The sequence below is a fragment of the Lolium rigidum genome, chromosome 7, assembly GCF_022539505.1.
Source record: "Lolium rigidum isolate FL_2022 chromosome 7, APGP_CSIRO_Lrig_0.1, whole genome shotgun sequence".
Taxonomy (NCBI): Eukaryota; Viridiplantae; Streptophyta; class Magnoliopsida; order Poales; family Poaceae; genus Lolium; species Lolium rigidum.
Genome location: NC_061514.1, coordinates 162,860,741 through 162,880,706, shown reverse-complemented (window position 1 = coordinate 162,880,706; position 19,966 = coordinate 162,860,741). Strand labels below are relative to the sequence as shown.

The 19,966-nt window shown below is 41.9% G+C and overlaps 3 protein-coding genes across 4 annotated transcripts; all 3 read right to left on the bottom strand.

Annotated features, from left to right (window-relative positions):
• Positions 1 to 1,032: 1,032 nt before the first annotated feature.
• LOC124674842 (U11/U12 small nuclear ribonucleoprotein 48 kDa protein-like) lies at positions 1,033 to 7,355 on the bottom strand. Of its 2 annotated transcripts, none has more exons than XM_047210897.1 (5): positions 6,337 to 7,355; positions 5,914 to 6,028; positions 5,215 to 5,322; positions 3,499 to 4,289; positions 1,033 to 3,411 (listed from the first exon to the last, which is right to left on the bottom strand). In XM_047210897.1, exons 1-4 carry the CDS (start codon positions 7,353 to 7,355, stop codon positions 3,531 to 3,533), a joined length of 2,001 nt encoding a protein of 666 aa, XP_047066853.1. In that variant the 3' UTR covers positions 1,033 to 3,411; positions 3,499 to 3,530. The 2 variants fall into 2 exon arrangements, with proteins under 2 accessions (XP_047066853.1, XP_047066854.1); XM_047210898.1 differs by having other exon boundaries at positions 1,033 to 1,465.
• A 3,471-nt stretch (positions 7,356 to 10,826) lies between these two features.
• Positions 10,827 to 12,309, bottom strand: LOC124675287 (probable aldo-keto reductase 2). The gene is made up of 5 exons (XM_047211353.1): positions 12,085 to 12,309; positions 11,793 to 11,993; positions 11,513 to 11,685; positions 11,298 to 11,400; positions 10,827 to 11,212 (listed from the first exon to the last, which is right to left on the bottom strand). The coding sequence occupies exons 1-5, from the start codon at positions 12,307 to 12,309 to the stop codon at positions 10,874 to 10,876; spliced, it is 1,041 nt and encodes a 346-aa protein (XP_047067309.1). The 3' UTR covers positions 10,827 to 10,873.
• Positions 12,310 to 13,945: 1,636 nt separating this feature from the next.
• Positions 13,946 to 16,362, bottom strand: LOC124675626 (40S ribosomal protein S8-like). Its single transcript, XM_047211692.1, has 5 exons — positions 16,247 to 16,362; positions 16,043 to 16,115; positions 14,784 to 15,120; positions 14,301 to 14,485; positions 13,946 to 14,195 (listed from the first exon to the last, which is right to left on the bottom strand). The coding sequence occupies exons 1-5, from the start codon at positions 16,248 to 16,250 to the stop codon at positions 14,117 to 14,119; spliced, it is 678 nt and encodes a 225-aa protein (XP_047067648.1). The 5' UTR covers positions 16,251 to 16,362; the 3' UTR covers positions 13,946 to 14,116.
• Between the last annotated feature and the right edge of the window lie 3,604 nt (positions 16,363 to 19,966).

The following is a 19,966-nucleotide window of genomic DNA, read 5'->3' as shown; positions in this document are numbered from 1 at the left end:
GCAAGGGATATCATGTTATGATTTTTTATAAGATCAAACAATTGATCATTGATTAAAGTGTTGTTGTGTTGGTTTTAGTTCCATTTGATCTAACCCATTAGATCAAATCATCTCCACCTAAAACATGGTTTTAGCAAAGTCACATTGAGTTTTATAGCACTGGATTTGATGAGCTACTTCAATTCCACCAAGGTCAAGTGAAACTTCAGTTACTGTGGCTGTTTTACTTTAAAGCGCGAAAATTCCCCGGATTTTCTATGCATGAATGCAATGCACACATATGTTTCCTCTATTTTTGTAACCCCAAATACTGGGATATTACATAGGGCTTGCCCCACATCCACACCTCGCGGGGTTCGGAGTAGAAAACAAAAAAAATCTATATGTCGTACTCCTTCCGACGAAACATGTCGAAGGTTTGTCACAATTTGAATGTATCTATTACTATTTAGTGTCCAGATACATTCAAATTTTGATAAACCTTTAACATATTTCGTGGGACGGAGGGAGTACTCCAATTTCCCATGATCTATCTATGAAGTAATGTTGTAATGGAGGAGATATCGGTATAAAAGAGAGAAAAATTGATGCTAAAAATAAGGCTTTTTTGTGAGACATGTTTTGTCTTTTTTGTCCAACCAGAAAAAATATCGGTTTTTCGTGAAAATAATAATGCACATAGTTTGTGGAGATGTACATGTGAAGTTTTTTGTTGAATTTCTTTACCAATTAAAAATACTTCCTCCGATCTATATTACTTGACACTAATATAGATGTAGATGCATTTTAATTGTAGATACATCTATTTTAGTGGCATGTAATATGCATCAGAGGAAGTATGTTTTTTAGTACAAGATAATACTGATCTTCAAAACCCGCTTCTACTCATGTTTGCATCTGCCGCGTGAACCGCTGCCCTTGTTGCCGGAGCTCAACTTGCTTACTCCTCTTGTATTGCACACAGCAAACAGGTCCCACTCCCCCAAAACAAAACTAAAACATGTGAAGGAAAAAAAAAACAGTATCCACCTTTTTACTCTAGCCATCAGTACGATAACAATGAAAGGGAGTGATACAAAATATTCGTGTACATGAACAAATGTAGAGAAAGGTGGAATAACATGTCTCTAAACTGGATACTCTGCCTATTTGGAACTACTTCGTGGATCACAAGCTGACAAAAATGCAAAATTTATCCTTGTGTGGCTCTCCTCAATGGGCAAAGTACCCATGTGAAGAGAACTGCTTGGCGAAGTAAGGCCTTCTTGCTCTAGGAAGCACCTGACCAGCAGTAGCTGCTTAAGAATTTCAAATTTCAATGGATGGCAGGAGCCCAAGCAAGCGGTAAAATCTCCATGATTGGAATGCGCTAACCAGAACAAGGAAGAGGAACTAACTACAACTACCAGTCATAATTCTCGCTACCTAAATAGTTCATCAGACTTCGATATCCAGCTCAGATAACCTACAAGAAAGTAATGGAAATCTAAGTAGGTCAGTAAGAGAACATAATGCCAACAAATCATACAGCATTTGCAGCATGACATGACGCATAGTACATTGCAAAATAGCAACTAACTACATGTAGAAAGAATTTGCCAAGGAGGTTCTGGGGGTTCATGATAAACAGAAATAGCAATGCAGCCATGAATTCAGAATATAAATACAAAAACGGATTTCTAGTTTGCATCCAAGAAGTTCTTGCTTAAATGCCATCAGCAATCCTCACAGGCTTATGAGAATTCAAAATGTACATCAGTCCTGTCAGTGTTAACAGCCATTTCCTTGTTCAACGTTGTGACGTAATGGTTAAACACATGCAACCGTATTCTGGTCCTTGCTCGAGTGTTTTTAATCATCTCAAAATTCACATGCAGGGTGATTCAAGAAAGTCTTTTTCAGGTTTTTATTTACATGTTCGTGCATCATGCTATTGGATTGAAGTGCAATCAAAGTCATGTCCTCAGCTCTCAGTGTCTCACTACGGAAATACCACTACTAAGTGCAGCCAAGATACAGCTTTCAGTGGTTATAAACATACGAATTGCATACTGAATCGAGATGTAAATCTGTAGCATTGAAGACAGGTCGTTTTTATTTATGCAAGCAGTCACTATATGAACACAAAAAATAAAGTAATACATTACGTTTGTTTGTTTGTTACAAAAAGGTAGCCCTGCCATTTTTTTACAAAAATGATTCCAGGACTATCTGGGTTTATGCGCTGAGTGAGTGTGGGATAATTGACAACTAAAAAATATTATTGCTCGTTGATACTTTGTGGAAACATCCCAGGTACAGCACAGCTCAACAGGGAGTCTGGGAATTAAACCTATATGAGGCCACTGGCCATTGCCCATGGATACTTTGTGGACACATCCCAGGTAGAGCATAGCCCAACATGAGGTCTGAGAATTAACCCTAAGTGAGGCCGCTGTCCATTGCCAAAAGATACTTCGAGGAAACATCCCATGTACAGAAAGCCCAACATGAGATCAATGAGCGTGCCCCTCGCTGTTGCAAAGGCTAAAGAAGTACGCAGATCAAAGCCAAAACATACACCGCCGGAAGTGTTAGTGTAAGTATGTGCTTCATCATGCTTAAACACGCCCATGTTTGGGTGAAAAGCATAGGGCACCTAACAATCAATTGGAGGTCTTAGGAAAAAGATTGTGCAATAGATGATTTAATTGTGTTCCCTTTTTACAATATATAAAGTATTTAACATTTTGGAAAGAATTTGTAAAATGTATCTCATGTGTCCGTATCCGTGCTGCATAGGATGCACCTGGCTACATCATGGCAAATGTCAAACCCTACTTCAGTACTACCTGCATCACTTTCTTATGTTCAAGTACTTGACAGGCATGAACTATCCATTTTAACAGTATCACGTCTACTGGCACTATGGCATTCCAAGGCTGGTCATCGCTGATAAAACTCACTGTAAATAGAACTACATCCACAAAGATTAACATAAACCCGATTCAAATAATTATGCATGACTAGCATCTGGATGAAATGCAACACAAACAGATAAATGAAGAAAAACTTGTTCCTGGCATGGCCTTTCAAAGCAAAGGCAGTCAACTAAAAATTCTTGTCAGCTCATAACTAAGCAACAGTATAATTCCAGAGCAAAGTTATTATGAATGCATGCTTTGAAGCTAGCAGAAAGTCTATTGAAAGATTGGCTATGACCAGGAAATATATGCCACCCTACATGAAGTTCAAATATGTTTAGCCAAAAAAAAAAAGAATGGTGAAAAGAATGTTATTCAAATGGGAAAAAAAACTGCAACAGATTGTCACTACAATAGCTGCAGAAATAGTAAAGCATTTTCAGCATAAGGATACAGAAAAGGATACAGCTGAAGGTTAATAACCCAGATGCCTGTATAACTTAGTGGACTGCAAGATCATGTCAAACAGCTGTGTAAAATTAAGTGCCAAACACTAAAAAGAACCAAAAGAATAAATTAAAGTGAGTAAGCATACCTGACATCAAAGGGAAAATGTCTCTGTTTCTTTCAGTGATTGTGATCACGCTTTCTTATATGACGTTCACGAGGATGAATCTCATCATGGTATATTTCATGCTTTCCGTCAGACACATCATAACACACGCTTCTTGGAAGATCTTCGTCAGAATATCTGCTTTGGGGATCATATCTATCACTGAACTGATCTTTGTTTAGAGGCATTGACCTATGGAGACTCTGATTTCTTCTAGTTCTATCATTGCTTCTATTTCCTGACATGCCGCCATATTCTCTCTCCAGTGATTTTGGTGTTTGTGTCGACCGAGTGGAACGATCAGTTGATTCAGAATGGTAATCCGAGGTACTCTTATACATATGACCATATTTGCTTTGATCATTGGTGCTTCTTTTATGTGTGTCGTTCTCATGCTGGTCAGAATAGCCTCGATTCATTGCATTTTCAGATTCTCTGGTCCCTCCTTTGGTATGTTCAGATGCATTTTGGTACTGGTGTCTACTATTTTCATATCTTGTGTTGCCATATGAATCCCTTGTGTCATGGCTCCTTGATGAAACTCTTCCAAAAGAATCACTATGTGGTGAGTTCTCACGACTAGGTAATCGAGAACCCAAAACTGCCTTATCATAAGACCTGTTAGTAGGATAATAACTTCCATGGTATGCGCCTCCGTCAGAATTGGTCTTGAGCATATTTTGTGCAATCTCAGAAGGAGCTTCTGCAAGACAATCAACCCCACCTGCCTGTTTTATGTCCTCCATATGCTCATCAATTATGTCTCTTAATATCTTCAAGAGAAAGAAAAAACAAAGGAAATGCATCAAACATCAGACCCATATCTTGGTGCAACAAATTTCATAAATAAACTAAGCAAGGAATGCAAAATGCACAAGACTTGAAACAACGCTATGAATGACATCAGATTGATTATGTTCAAACAAAAATAAAATTCACTTAAAAGCAAATTTAGGAAAAACAAATGATTTAGACCTAATCAGATTCCAATACGAGAAATATGTTATTTCCTTTATGTTTTTATGCAAGAAAAGTGTGTGTATTCTGCCGCAGTACAGTGTGAAAGGTTGAGATAATCAGTAAGAAATCAATCCACATAACCACATTGCATACACTAGCAAATCCTTGATTGCTGCAGTAATTTCTTTGCCGCGGATGGATAACTTATTCATCTGATGGTCCGTGCTAACAGAAAAAAAGGGGGAAAGGGTGGGGGGGGGGGGGCACCTTTTTACTTGTTTACATTCCTGAAGAACACTAAGCACCTCTGGTTAAACTGATATTGCAATTTCTCCTCCAAAATTGATTGCATTGCTTTCATTTTAACATATTTCTTATACATTGTTTTCTCTATATATGTATTGCAAGCTAGTTAGTTTGTTTCCTACAAAGTAAAAAAAATAATATTACCAATATGTTTTTCTATTGTGTTTGTCTCTCATGACTTTAGCATGCACATGAGATAACATATTAACAGATGACAAGTCTAACCATGATAGTCAAGACCCCTGATGGCTCTGAGAATGTCTCTCGTGAACATATTGGGAGAAGTATTTATCTGATTATGACATACATATTGAGTAATGTTCTGCCTCCAAAGTAACATACTAACATGTATACAATCTACTCAAAGATTTGATATCTATAGCATGATGAAGACAGATGAAATTGTTTGCAAATTTGAAATTCAAAATGCACCTCTGTTGGATTTCGTTTCATTTTCTTGCCGCGGTAAGACATTCTTCTTCTCTTGTAATCTCGTTCTTCAGCTAAGAGTTCCTCCCTTGTCTTGGATCTACCAGATTCCTTTTCAAGGGATAAAGAAAGGTAAGTAATTTAAAACAATATATAATCTTCTACATAGATTATATTGTAGTAAATTCAATGATAGTGACAAGTTATGAGATTCGGTCATTATCCGCTCCTCATTGCACACTCAGAATTTTTATGTAAGATTGTCTTTATATCACTGTGTACATACAATTTAGGAATACATCATGACAATCTACTATATTTTGTGACTATTCAACACATGTTAATTTAATACATATTAGTAAAGCTAAGAGAATAAGCATGCATATAAAAAAAATACTCCCTCTATCCCGTGAAAGTTGTCATAAATTTGTCTAAATTTGTATCCACATACTAGATAGTATCTATACATCCAAATTTAGACAAATCTAAGACAACTTTCGTGGGACGGAGGGGGAGTAGTACCTATAGATCAATAATCTAGCGCTGCTACTGCATGACCCGACATGAATGTGAAATACATATAATGTCCACCAGATTTTATCAACAGTAGGTTAATAAACTCGAGAACACTGGAAAATGTAGTAAGATCAGAGCGGAATCTAGATTCCCCAAAAGTGCATTCCAGTAGGTGCATGTCGTTACCTGGTTATCCCCTCGACGCGGTAGAATTCCATCATACTCCAGAACAGGTCTGTAGTCTGGCCGTTTTGACCTCTCAACATGGCCTCGTTCCAGTACTTGTGAATATTCAACCAGCCTGTCAAGGATCAAATGTATTGGCCATGGTTGGAAAACTTTACTGAACTAAACAAAACTAACCCAAAATTGCAGAAATACAGCCTAATGATGGTTACTCATCATCATCACAAATTACAGTCTATGAGCAAAATGTGCTACTTTAGCAATCTCTACTTCCAAAAATATTGAGTCAACATCATAGTTTGTTTTACAGTGAACAGCATAATGCTTATTATATGCATGATCATATTCATTTGATCTTTTCCAGTATCGTGCAACGAGCAATGTTGGATAGAGTATATAACGCTAAGTTTGAAGAAAGCATACAGTTGATGTTTGGAGGGGCGTGGCGCTTGCAGAGCCCTGATCTTCTTCTCCAGGGACAGCCTCTCATGCAAGGCCGCAACGGCGGCAGCAACCTGGGAAAGCAATATACGGCCATCTGCCCCAGTATCCCTCACCTCACTTCCTCCTTCTTCACCGGAACTTCCACCAACACCAGCAGCCAAACAATACCCCAGCCGCAGAATCGCCTCCTTCACCGCTGCAACCGCAAGGAACCCGCCACCGCCCTTCCCGTAGAGGACCTCGAGCTGCGCAGCCAGCCACGAGACGCCATCGGCCAGCCTGGGGCACTCGAACGTCAGAGCCCTCGGATCAACACGGAACTCCCCGCTCTGCCCGTTTAGGGCGTGTTGTTCCAGCGAGCGCTCGGCCTCCGCGGCTGCAGCGGTGAGGCACAGCTTGACTAGCAGGAACATGTGGTCTCGAGTGGCCGCGTCGATGGCGACGCCGTGGCTCGGGGAGGTCGCGAGGAGCCAGCGCTGTAGCTGGGTCTCCCAGTGCGGGGCGCCGGGGCGAAGTGCCTTCACCACGCGGGCAGTGGGGTAGGAGTAGGATCCAGGGAGGTGGTGGGTGCCCCAGGAGTCCAGTTCACGGCGCAGGAGGCAGAGCTCGGACGGGAGGATGCGGGGTGGGGGGGAGAGGGCTGGGACGGTGGTGGGGGAGGAGGAGGAGGAGCAGTGGGCGGCGAGGAAGGCGGGGAGGGAGGTGGAGGGGGGCGGTGGGTTGGTGGAGCGGACGACGGCCGGGCAGTCGTGGTAGGGGGCGGGCGTGGCGGGGAGGGGGAGCGGGACTGCGGAGGTCGGTGAGGAGGGGACGGGGAGCGGGGTGGTGGGCGGGGGTGCGGTGAGGGTGGAGGTGGTGGTGGTGGTGGTGGTGGTGGAGGGGAGGAGAGGGGAGGGGAGGGAGGATAGGGCGGAGGAGGCGGCGGAGAGGAGGGACCGCAGGTTTGCGAGAACGGACGGCAGGGAGGGTGGTGGAGGCGGCGGCGGCGGCGGCTCCATGGCGGAGGGGGAGATGGGTTTTGATTCGAGGTGCGGCGGCGGAGTGCGATTGAGAGAGAAGATGGGGATCGACAGTGTGGACAGGTTACACGCTTCGCACGGAGACGGAGTGCGTCATTTTGGGACACAGGCTCTTATTTCAAATTCCAAAATATTTAAATTTGAAGTATAGTATTTAAATACATCTAGGTATTGTTTTTGAAATTATTTGAAATTTGAATATTGAGGATTCAATTTTATAAAATCGGGCTCTAAGGACCTAATAGCACTTTCCGGCTTCGCATGCCATTGTTTGTGCTCGAATGATTTTCGTTGCAAATCAAAATATATTTGTTGCGAACATGACATTCCAACAAATATTTTTACATTAATACGAACTACTACGTACCTTGTATTTTTTCCTTGGCAAAAATAACAAAAAAAATTGTCTTTTTAGCTGAGCCTAAAATACAACTTATTTTACATTAAAAAATTGCACAACCCTAGTCTACGTATTGTTTTTAAAATGCCCTTATACCTTTTTCCAAAGAAAATGGCATTAGCCTCTTAAGGATTTTTTTTTAAGATAGAAGATTTCAAATGAGCTTCACCATGAATAAGAGAAGTAATCAATCGACTAGGATTTACAACTTATACACGGTAGGATGCCATTTCAATGAGCATGAATAAAAGTAAGCGAATTTACAACTTATACACGGTAGGATGCTATTTCAATGAGCATGAATAAAAGTAAGTGAAGCACTGTGCTGTTGGAGATTGCTTCATCCACTTGAAGGCGTGTCTTCTTTGCACATAAGCATTGAAACTGTTTTCAGGAATAAGCCTCCACCACACCAACACTGTCACAAATCGGGGATCTACGTCGGGCATACCACCTAGCATGACTCGAGTATGCAAACAAGGGGGAACAAACGAGACCATGAGCACCATTGTCACCACTAGAGTCCAACGACATGCAAAGCTTTCGCCCCTTCCCAATCCTCCAACCATAGAGCTCAACCTTGTCATGGGTTGAAGCACAACCCAGAAAGCCCCCCTAGGCTCAAGGGGAGGGGGACTGGAACTAGAAGAAACACCGTTTATAAGCAGCCAAGCTACTAGAGGACCATGACGACAGAGATATCATGGGGGATTCAAAAGACACCACAAGGAAAGCACATCCATCAGAGAACCACGAGAGGGCAGGTTGATGCGGAGGGGTTGAATCCCGCAAACAAGTTAGGGGAGCTTCAAGGCAACGCCTTCAGAAAGGAAGAATGCATAGGAGGTGTCGTCTGTCACTGTCAATGGCCACAACCATGCAAGGTCTTCACCGAAGCCCGTGATCAGGAGGACCTAGAAAAGACGATGCTCTAGACGTTGTTGTTGAAGACGTTATAGTTGGAACAAACATATATACTAGGGACGTGAACCTCTCGGAATGGAGAAAATCAAAACCATGCCTAACCTCCCAAAGACACAGATTGTATCGTCATGTTGTGGATGGGCTCATAGCCAAGTGGCTAGAGCGCGGTGGAGCCCCTAAATTTAATTCACGGATTCGTTCGTGTGCCACGCATCTTCTAGCTTATCTCTACTATTATAATCGGAAATTCAATTCGGCTCCCGGGTGCATATGCTCCCTCTATCAAAAAATTATATTTCGAAATGTCGAAAAATTTTGACAAAAAATTCTACTTGTACATCTCCACAATATACGTACGTTCATCAAGTTTCGCGAGGAACCAATATGTTTTGTGGTCTGTGTAAAAAAGAGAAAATTTATCTCCTGAAAAGCCTTATTTTCCGCATTGAATTTTCTCTTTTTTACACACGTCACACGACAAGTCGGATTTTTATGAAACAACTTTGTGAGCGTGTAGCACGTGAAGATGTACGTTTGAATTTTTCGTTTCAATTTTTTGAAATTACAAAATGTATGTAACATGCATTTCAAAATAAAGGGAGCATATGCTCCCATGTGCCAAAACACCATTCCCATATAATGCATCAGTTTTAAACTAGGTATAGAGCTTCAATTCTGATCCTTGGAGTGCTAAATCTAACGGTGCACAACATCAGTATTCTCTGTGAACATGTGAACAGTACACACGGCTAACTCTACAATATTCTAGTACCATCACATCAGCCTTCGGCCCTCCCCAAAAAATAACCAAATCTCTGAAACCCTTGCAGCATAGGAATGGCCCCATTCAAAGAAATCGCTATTCAGCGCACTGCTACATGTATCAATGGAAGGTATGGGACGGGCAGCCTGGTGTTACGGTCTCAACTCTCAAGAAAAATATCAAAGGAAAAGGTAGGTAAATAGAAGAAAGGAGTGAGCGTGAGATGTACACGTATTTTTTTATTTTTTATTTGTTCCCTTCGTTTGCCGACCGATGGGAAGGTCATTTTTTTTAGAACACTCTTGTTTTCGTATTTGATATATGCATTATTGGCAATATTTTCTTTCGAAAACTATGAATATAGCTCGAGCTACACGTAGCATGGTTTTAGAAAATTTTGAGAGCTGCATTTTAAAGTTCCAAAGAAAATTTAGATTAAATACGTGTGTCCACAATGTTGAGTTCTACCAGCATGCAAATGTTCAAATCAAAATATCTTACATTTAAGGTTTTGCAAAAATGAAAAAAAATCTGACATCTATCAGTCGGCCCCAAAATGTAGACTAATCACTTATCAGTTGATTAATCGATTTTATTGGTCGGTTATTTATAGGCTTATTTTTCGTAAATCCATATTTTTGGTACTAAATTTTCTATAATATGTTGTGTGAAAATAATATTGGATCATTGAACACAAGTATTACCTTGATTCCTCCCATTTGAATCAATAAACATGAAAATTTTGAGCTAATGCACAGTTCTACAAGACTATCAGATGGAAATATCGACTGCCAGACCAAAATTTCAGCGAAATTCCAGTGAAAATCGGCGAAAACTATCCGCCATTAGACTGAAAATTGGCGGAAATATCGGTGCCGGTGATAAATAAAATGATATGCCAAAATCTTATCGGCTACCACCCGATTCACGACAAATCGGACGATAAATCGGTATCTCGGACGATTTTTTAACAGTGTCATTTTTGTGCGGCCCGAATTTAGGGTATCTCAATTTCAAATTTTACACTCTAAAACATTCTCTACATCTAATTTATTTTAGATTTTTTCCCTTGTTTCGAAACTTGTGAAAGGCACGATATAACTATTTTTTCGATTATCAAATAGAATCCTTAATGGTTCGAGTGCATTGCACGTGCATACGTACTAGTAAAAAAAAAAGCAGCAGGGCTCTTTCCAGCTGATATCGTTTAAGCAGGATCTTCATTTTCATTGTACCAGATATATTGTCTTCGACTTTACTCCACTTCCATTTGCAATACATTTTATTACTCACAACAATGGAGTACAACGTAACATTGACGGACTACTTATTTAATTGTTTAATCATCCGCAACAATGTCAAAGCAGTGACACGATCGAACATCATCATAGCAAATCCCATGAGAAATATCTAGGTCGCTTTCCAGGATGACAGTGGAGGGGTCTCGGAGTCCTTCCATGTGTTGAGGAATTCGTGGTACCGATCACCCTGGATAGCATCCATGGAGGCATAAGACTCGAGCTCTGCCATCTCCTCGGGCGAGAGCTTCACGGACAAGGCTCCCACGTTCTGGTTGAAATTCTCAATCTTTGTCGTGCCAGGTATGGGGCACACGTCGCTTCCTTGGTGGTGAACCCAGGCCAGCGCGAGCTGCGACGGCGTGCATCCTTTCCTCGCAGCCATCTCGCTCACGCGCTCGAATATGGCGGCGTTCTTCTCCATGTTCTCAGGTTGAAATCTTGGAAGACTCTGAAGATGCATTTATTAGGATCTTTGTTAGAAAACACTAGCGAGCTAGCCGTATGTAGGATCAAAGTTACTTCATTTCATTCACCTTGCGGAAATCGTCATCCGATAATGTATCCACAACTTTTGCTCCACCGGATAGAAAACCTCTGCCCAATGGACTGTACGCCACAATTCCTATGCCGAGTTCTCTGAAAAAACAGAAGTTCTTGCTGGGATTATTACTCAGAGGAACGACGGTTCAAAAGTGCTATGTTTGGAAAGGAAATGCGGGGAAAAGGAGGCGGCTATTGTTGCAAATACCTGCAAGTCGGAATTATATCCTTCTCAACGTCTCTGGACCAGAGGGACCACTCCAGCTGGACGGCGGTGATCGGATGAACTGCGTGCGCCCTTCTGATCGTCGACGCGGAGGCTTCGGATAATCCGACGTATTTAACCTTTCCTTCTTCGACTAGCTTCTTCACTTCACCCATCTGACAGACGACGAGAGGTCCAGAAAAGCAAGGCTCGTCAGTATCAAACAGCTAACAAGTTCTTAATGTTTGAATGGAGTGAGCAAATACTCGTTCTGAACTCTGACCGTGATCTCGATGGGGACATTGTTGTCAATACGGTGCTGGTAGTAGAGGTCGATGCAATCGACGCCAAGCCGGGCGAGGCTGCCCTCGCATGCGGCCCGCACGTACTCCGGGTCCCCGCGGATCTGCCGATCACCGTCGACGGACGCGATGCCGAACTTGGTGGCCAGCTCCACCTTCTCCCTCAAGCCGCCTTGCAACGCCTGCCAGCCACGAGAATTTACATCGAACACCTTAGCGCACACCCATAAATCGGGAAAGAAAAGCGTAATGTGATTAGACTTAAGAAGTAACCTTGCCGAGGAGGATCTCGTTGGTGTGCGGCCCGTAGATGTCGGAGGTGTCGAACAGCGTGACGCCGGTGGCGACGGCGTGGTGAATGAGCGCGATCATGTCAGGCTCGGGCTTGGGCGCGCCGTAGTAGGCGGACATGCCCATGCAGCCGAGGCCCTGCGCCGAGACGTCCATCCCCTGCGACCCCAGTTTAATGCGCGGCACAACGGCAGGAGCAGAAGCCATGTCGTCCTTGCTTCCTCTTTGTGAGTGATGACTGATGAGTGATGGATGAGTAATTGAGTAGGTCGGGAGCTTTCAGTGCAGTGATGCAGTATGTCATGGGTGTTATTTGTAGTGCACTGGAGACGTCATGGAGTAGGTCACCCGGCTGCTAAGTTCGCCGGCCGGGAGCTTTTGGCACAGTGCTGCAACCTGCAATATGTTATTTGTAGTGCGGTGGTGGCATCATGGAGTAGATCAGCCGGCTCGGCTGCGGGTCGCATATATTGGGGCAGAGCGTCACTGTCACGCCAGAAATTCTCTTTGCTAATGCACACTGTTCTGCAAGCAAAATTATCGCGTCCAGTCAAAATTTACAGGTAAGCCAGTAATGTAAAATCTACAGGGATCATTTGTCTTCTTACTACTATTTTTCCTAGAAACTTGCGTGTCATTTTCATGAAGATTTTGGGAAGGAGTATATTAACAAGAGTTCAGCACAAGCTTAGCTACAAACCACCAACTGACTAGGACAGCTGCCACAGCGACAGGGCAAAAAGTTGCTAGTCCCTCCAACTCATAGTACTTACACACTAAAATGAATTAAGATATACTTCCTCCGTTGAAAAATAATATTATGGATAGGAGGAGTACGATTTCTCTATCTGACATGCCAGTCCGCGCTTGCTTGATTAGCAGCTCAGGTGTGATCTTGCCCTTGACATATTGGGCATGGTGTGCTTCCTTTCAAGAGGGTTCTACTGTTTCGCTCTAGCCAGATTTGCCATATAGAAGCACCAGGTGAAAAAAAAAGCACTGATCCACCAATACTGAATGTTGTTTGGGACACGGCAAGCTGTAAGGATCTAGAGATTAGCACTCGGCAGTACTCAGACGTCAAACCATATAGAAAGGTAGTGGCATCCCCAGCTCATCAGAGTTCAAATCCTGGATTTAACATTTTGGTGTCTCATAAAGACGAAATATCAAGCCCATCGAATCAGATCATTGACGCAGTCTCTTAAATGTGCTCATAGGAGTAGGAGTAGGATGTGCGTGCATTTATAGGAATGAGTGTGTGAGCATCTTTGATTGTATTGTGTTTCGTAAAAAAAAGACATCAAACCATACATATGCATTACACCATCAAATGATCTAGACTCTGGGCAGGCTTCCGGGCAGTGAGGCTGTCGATGACCCAAGTGCCAGGGACAGAGCCCCTAAGCAAACAAAGGAAGTGCCAGATACTGAAATTCCAGACAAACTGATCCTCCTAAGGGTTTTACTCTACTTCTGGATAAGGTAAGTTAAAGAGGAACCTCTGCCCAATCTATATAGATAGCCACAGGTTAAATCGTTTGCTCCATCCACCATTCTTATTGGATTCATCCTCATCCCAGTATAATTGCAACTTAAGAGCACCAAATTATGGTCTTGCTAGACGTACTACAGTATCCACAGCCCGAGGAAAACTCCCAGCAACAACTGAAACGAAATATGCCAGCAAGGGCTCTTAGGAAAAACCTACGATAAGTAGACCCGATTTCAATGTAGAGCCAAGAACACTAAACCCAGCTAAGCTAGCAAGGTTTAGTAGCACCCAGCAAACCCAAGGTAAAAGACAGTTGTAAATGACAGATGTAAATGGAACACAACAGACTGACGAATATCATGGTTACAGTAGCAGGCAAAACATGCTAAGTTGTTCCAAGCTAGAGTAGATTCACTTGCATAAAATAGAGTTCAGTGCGTCGGCAGACACAACATAGACGAGACAACTAACAAAACCCAGGGAAAATATGCAGCCTGCCACAAAGCACATAGGAGTGATCTAAGCAGAGGCACCCTTGCCCTTCTTCTTCTGGAGCTTCCTCATGTAGAACTCCAGCTCTTTGCCCTCCAGGATGTACCTATGGATCAAAGACAACAATGTAAGAAACTTCACAATTCTTTGCCATTCCACGTTTTCCCTTTACAAAGAGTAAATAGCATTTGAAGCAATCAGTATCACTTACCCATCAGCCCTGCCACACTGCCCAGGGCGGGAAGAGATGCAGGCCAGCAGCCTTCCACCGCTGAACTGCTCTTCAATGTGGGCATCCAGAGTGCGTCCCTGCTGACGCTTCTCCAGCTTCCGCTGGACATTGTTACTCTTCTTTGCCTCCTCTGTGGCAACTGCAGCTACCTCACCCTCTTGTCCCTGCACAAATTTAGATCACATAATCAATACATCACTAGCCATGATAAACAATGTTTCCAATACTTGAGAATAAATTAGACTATAAACAAAATATAACACAACAGGTGTTAACTGAACAAATTAAGTGGTTTAACAGATCGAAAAAGAAATAAAGCAATTGAAGAAATATGTTTCAATGGCAAGGAATAGAATGAGCTGATAGAGTTGATTAGCAAGAATTTCGATTATACAAGCTACTGCAATCAGAATCTTGTCAATTTGGGTAGATAAATAAAATATTAGTAACAAAGATTAGTACCTCAGCTGCGTCCTTCTTTGCAGCAGCAGTGGTCTTCTTCTTGCGACCAATGTCCACTCCATAGTGTGTCAGATACCACCCCTTGAAGGGAGCAGCATCAACTTGGACAATGGCGTTCTTCACAAGAGTCTGGGTGCGAACCAGCTCGTTGTTTGATGCATTGTAAACCACATCCAGGAGACGGGTCTTGCGGGTCACAGCCTCACTTCCCCATGAGAAGTTACCAGTATCCAGGCGGAGAGCCCTCCACTTCACATTACCTCCACGGACACGGACCCTCCTCACAGTCTTGTTGCTGGACAGCTTAGTGTTAGCTGGCTGGCGGCCGAGCTCATACCTAAGAGAAGTGAGAAAACACAAAGTAAGGTTTGGAACAACATCTTCCTTGTTGCAATCTACATTCAACCTAAACTAGATTCCATAGACTGAGATAACAAACAATCATTAAACTAGATAAAACACAAATAAATGCGTACACAAGTCATAAATCAAACTGAACAACCAAGGGCAATAGACAAAATGCACAAAACTACATTAACAATGAGACACCATGTCTGAGTAAGAAAAAAAACGTACTATACAGAGAGGAACTATTCAGGACATTGGACATTCAAAACTTTAACAGTTAAAAGAAGTCAATTATAATCAGTTAATAAGTTTCTTTGAAATAATAGCCAAATAAGTTGGTACTTCGAATATTAATTTGATAGCTATTGTGCTAACATAAATGTTCATACTAAAACTACAGAGACGACCTCAGAAACCAGGAACTTAAGCGAATTGGCCATGAAGTAACAATTACAGAATTAAACATCGCACAAAGCTTAGAAGAAAGAGAGGCCATTTCGACAATACAAAGTAAACTGGAGGTCATCGAATCCTATGCAAACAACATAACCACAATAAAAGTCTAATCACTATCCTATGAACCACCCAGATATCAGAGAACGAACACATCACATAAATAATTGGGGGTAGAGATCAATAGCAGAATTAACGTTTTACTCACGGGTGATCTACAGATGTGGAACAACAGATAACTGCAGGGAACAGAAGATCACACTGAAAGCCTAATTGCTAGACTCGTTTCTAGCAAACTAACAGAGTATGAACACATCACATAAATCGTTGGGGCTAGAGATACATGGCAGAAATAACATGTTATAGACGGCTGACCCAAGTACAAACAACCTAATCCGCGCACAACCTACAAATATTTACACGAATCGTAAGGGAAAGGGGAAAGAAATCGCAATTACTTTCGCTTCTTCCTCCACGCCTTCATCTTCCCACCGGTGGCCCGGCGCTTGTGCATGGAGTCACGGGAGATACCTGCAGGGAAGCAGCAACCGCGGCGATTAGCATCGTGCAAACGAAGCAGCCTTCGGTGCAACGACGGAAGAGATCACGACGAGCCCGGAGTGGGCAGGGGAGGGGAGGAGAAGGCGAGCGCCGGTGCTTACCCATGGTGGCGTCGGTGGCTGCTCCGCCTTCTACGCCCGCGCCGCCGCAGCTTTGGTTTGGTCTCGCAGGAGGGAAGAGGCGGAAGGAACCCTAGGGGTTCGGGTTAAATAGGGATCGCAGACGGGCTTAGGGTTTACTTGTGAGTGGGCCGCTGGTGATCCGACGGTGGATGATGGAGCTATCATCATTCCTTGGGCCTAATGGCCCATGCGACTGGTATAGGCCCAAATGAATAAGTTGGGCCATGACCGGTCGTTGAAGGAAGCTGCCAAGCTAGCGCTCGTCATTCCGTTCGGAAAGGCCTTGTTACTGCGAAATGGGACAGACCGAAATAAATAATTTTTCATGATGCTAAAGGCAAAGTACAGTATTATGTTTTGCTAACATAAATTCCGGAAAATCTGACTCATGAACTATGTTCCTTCCAGGAGAAAAAACACAACGAACACATGATTGGTGTACTTTTTTATATAAGATAAGATGTGAAACCATGTATACAAGAGTACCATACTAGCACGTTATTGAAGCCTACCGATGAAGGAAAATAATTGGTTGATCCAGGCGGCATACGCTCCTATCGAAAATCAATCTTTTATTGGTCCAGGTATAGGTATCGGGCCTACGAAAGAAAGAAAAAAGAACCTTATGCACGCAACTGTGTATCTCTACTACTTATAAAGGCACGAAGTGCCGTAGGAAAATTAAATCTCAACCATTCGTACAGACCGATCAAACGATCCAGATGCATCTGTTCTCCCCACCCTCACCCCTACCACGCGCAATCCATCTTCGAGAAAAAAAAGAGAGGAAAAATAGACTGCTTCGCACGATCCGGGGGCTACGATCAGGATCGAAGATCCACCCGGCCTTTTTTCACGCGACCCCCTTCCCCACCGGCCGAAACTTCCTCTCCTCGCTACCTCCATGGTTATCCCTCGCAGCCCTAAACCACAGTTGCCGCGCCACTTCTGTGTACCTCCCTCGCCCTGCATCCTTGTCCGTCTTGAGTTGGCCTCAACGTTCTCCTCCCGCACCATATATAGCTGGGCACCACTGCGCTTGGATATGGCAAAGTATTCACTTGTGTACTTAAATTTGCATGTTCTTCTTTGGGGACGTTTGTACTTTGGATGGGTTATATTTTGCCTAATCTGATGATTATAGCTTGATTCGATCTGATGCTTTCTGGGTACTTTATTCATGCAAAAATGGTTCTACCAGTCATGCGTTTATTTGAATCATTAGCTGTATTGCTCAGCCGTTGGTGTTATTCCTACTGTCTTTGAAGATATTTGAGGTGCGAGTTATAAGTTTCTCACTGTTCAATTAGAAAACAAGACTGCCAGACTATAATAACAGGGTATGATGAATTAGTCCAGGTGTTACTGGATAACTTCCATATAAGACTTTTAGATTTTCTTACTGAACATGATTTTGTGAACATGTATATACCAATTATTGCCTTTTGAACACTGCAAATTTGTACTCCTTATTTCGCTTAATTTCTGTAAAGGGTATTGGGTTGGAGCACGGGACAGGTTCTATAAAGTTAGTCAAGTATATAGCTGTCTTTTTTTTTTTGAAAGTGAGAATGGCAATTATCACAGACATATTTTGTGGATTTTTTCACTTATTTGAGTGAAACCAATTTTGATTCTTTTCTTGTAGATTGGTGGAGTGAGTGAAGCAGCAGATAAACAAAATAAGTAGAGATGCATTGCATGGAATATGCTGGATAAAATAGAATAAAAATGGGAAGTGAAATATACTGCATAGCATTGCAGGGTACGAAGTACTATTTGTTTATCCCTGGAGGTTAAAACTCTTGATTGTGCTTCTGCTTCAAGTAATAGCTGTGTACTCTTTTTTTTTATAAAGTACCAGAGGGCTGAGGTCCCCTAGAATAAATTCTACTATTTTTCGTATAAATTAGTTGCTATAAATATTACTAGATTATCTGCTGGGAATAAACCACGGATATGATGCATTCTTTGGCGAATAGCTATAACAGACTCATGAATGGAACCTCAATTTGGACAAAAATGACATTTAAATTTCATCTAATGACATGTTATCTTTTTTGCATTTTTGAGTGTGGGTAATTGACTGAATGGAACCTCAATTTGAACAAAAATGGCATTGAAAACTTGCTAGGTTGCATTTCATAATCACTCTGTTCAGTAGTGTTTTTCTGCCTTTCAAAATCCACCAAATAGTGTCCGAATATGGATTTTATGTCCATTATTTAACTTGGTTTCTGCTATAGTTTTTGGGTAAACTTAGAATTTCTTGCACATTTTTAGTATGGATTAGAGTAAGAGTGATCATACATGCACTAAATACCAGGGAGCTGGAAGGCAGCTTAAAATGTTCATAGCATCATCAGCACACACTTCTCAGCCTTAAATCCTTGCCTTTTGATGTCAATAATACAAATATAATAACTGAATGTTCTCGCGTTCTCTTCTTATAGAAGTACATTATTTCTTGCTTAGCAATGGCATATAAATGCTCTATAAGTATTTCATATAGTACCTGATCTTTATGAATCTTTATTTGTAAAATTTATTACCAAATGTAACCATAAAAATGTAGGTGGATTCCTGTTATTCAGAAATATGAAGAGAGTTGTACAGATTGAGGTTCCATTCAGCCAACACATTTTTCGTCATCCGTCCTTGGCACCTACACCAGCTGAGTTGCTCCTTTTTAAGGAGGTGTACGGGGTGGTGCGATATTTTCCAAGAGCAACATGTCGATCTTCATGCAACAAAGCCAGTATGGACAGGTGTCGCAGCGGAAGGTGCTGATCTGAGCTTCTCATTTGTTGTATCTTTCCCTTCTTATTTTTTGAAATATTCGCTAAAATCTCAGCACTGTTCTGCAGGTTTGAAGTACCAGTGTACAATCTCAGTTGATGATAGGGCACGGGAGAAATTGTGCACCATTGTTCAAACACCGAGCGCGCTGCTCGAGTCAAGGGTATTAGTGACTATCAGCATGAATGGTACAATCAGGTGAGGTTCTCGGTAATACTCATTTTGTGTGCCATATAGTAGAAAAGCTTTAGAACTCCAGAATCTATCTCCGGACTTATCAATGAAACATTAGTTGAGGCTATCATTATTTCTTGATACCAGACTGTTATTGCATTGTTTGTTCAAACATTCAAAATCACTCAGAAGCTATGGAATAGAATCTAAGATCAAAATTATTAAATAACCATGATTTTTTTTATCTTTCTTCTTAGAGTTAGAGAACAGACTGTTTCATAAATTAAAATTTTCTTTGATGCGTTGATATTCAGTTGTTCTATATCAGAGTATTATCCCTTGGGTAGTTTAGAATAGAACCATTTGGGTAGAAAGCTTTTGGTGAATTGGGCTATCACTTCTGAACGAGCTTCTTTTCTTTTTTACAAAAATATCAACTCAGGATGTTCAACGTGTTATATATTTAAACATGTGAAAATATTAACAATATATTTTTAATAGGGCAGTGATTTTGCATTACTTAATCGAGACGTGCGTTGCATGTGATGTAGGAGTAGATGTGGCGCTGTACTTAATTCAAATCATTTTAATTCATTGGTACAAGTTGCCGAATGGTTTTCTTAGCACCACTTATTAACGGCGTTTTGGCAACATTATGCTTGATTGTTTCTTCTAGCATCCGAGCACGAGTTATTCATATTTGACAGAAGATATATAAGCATATGA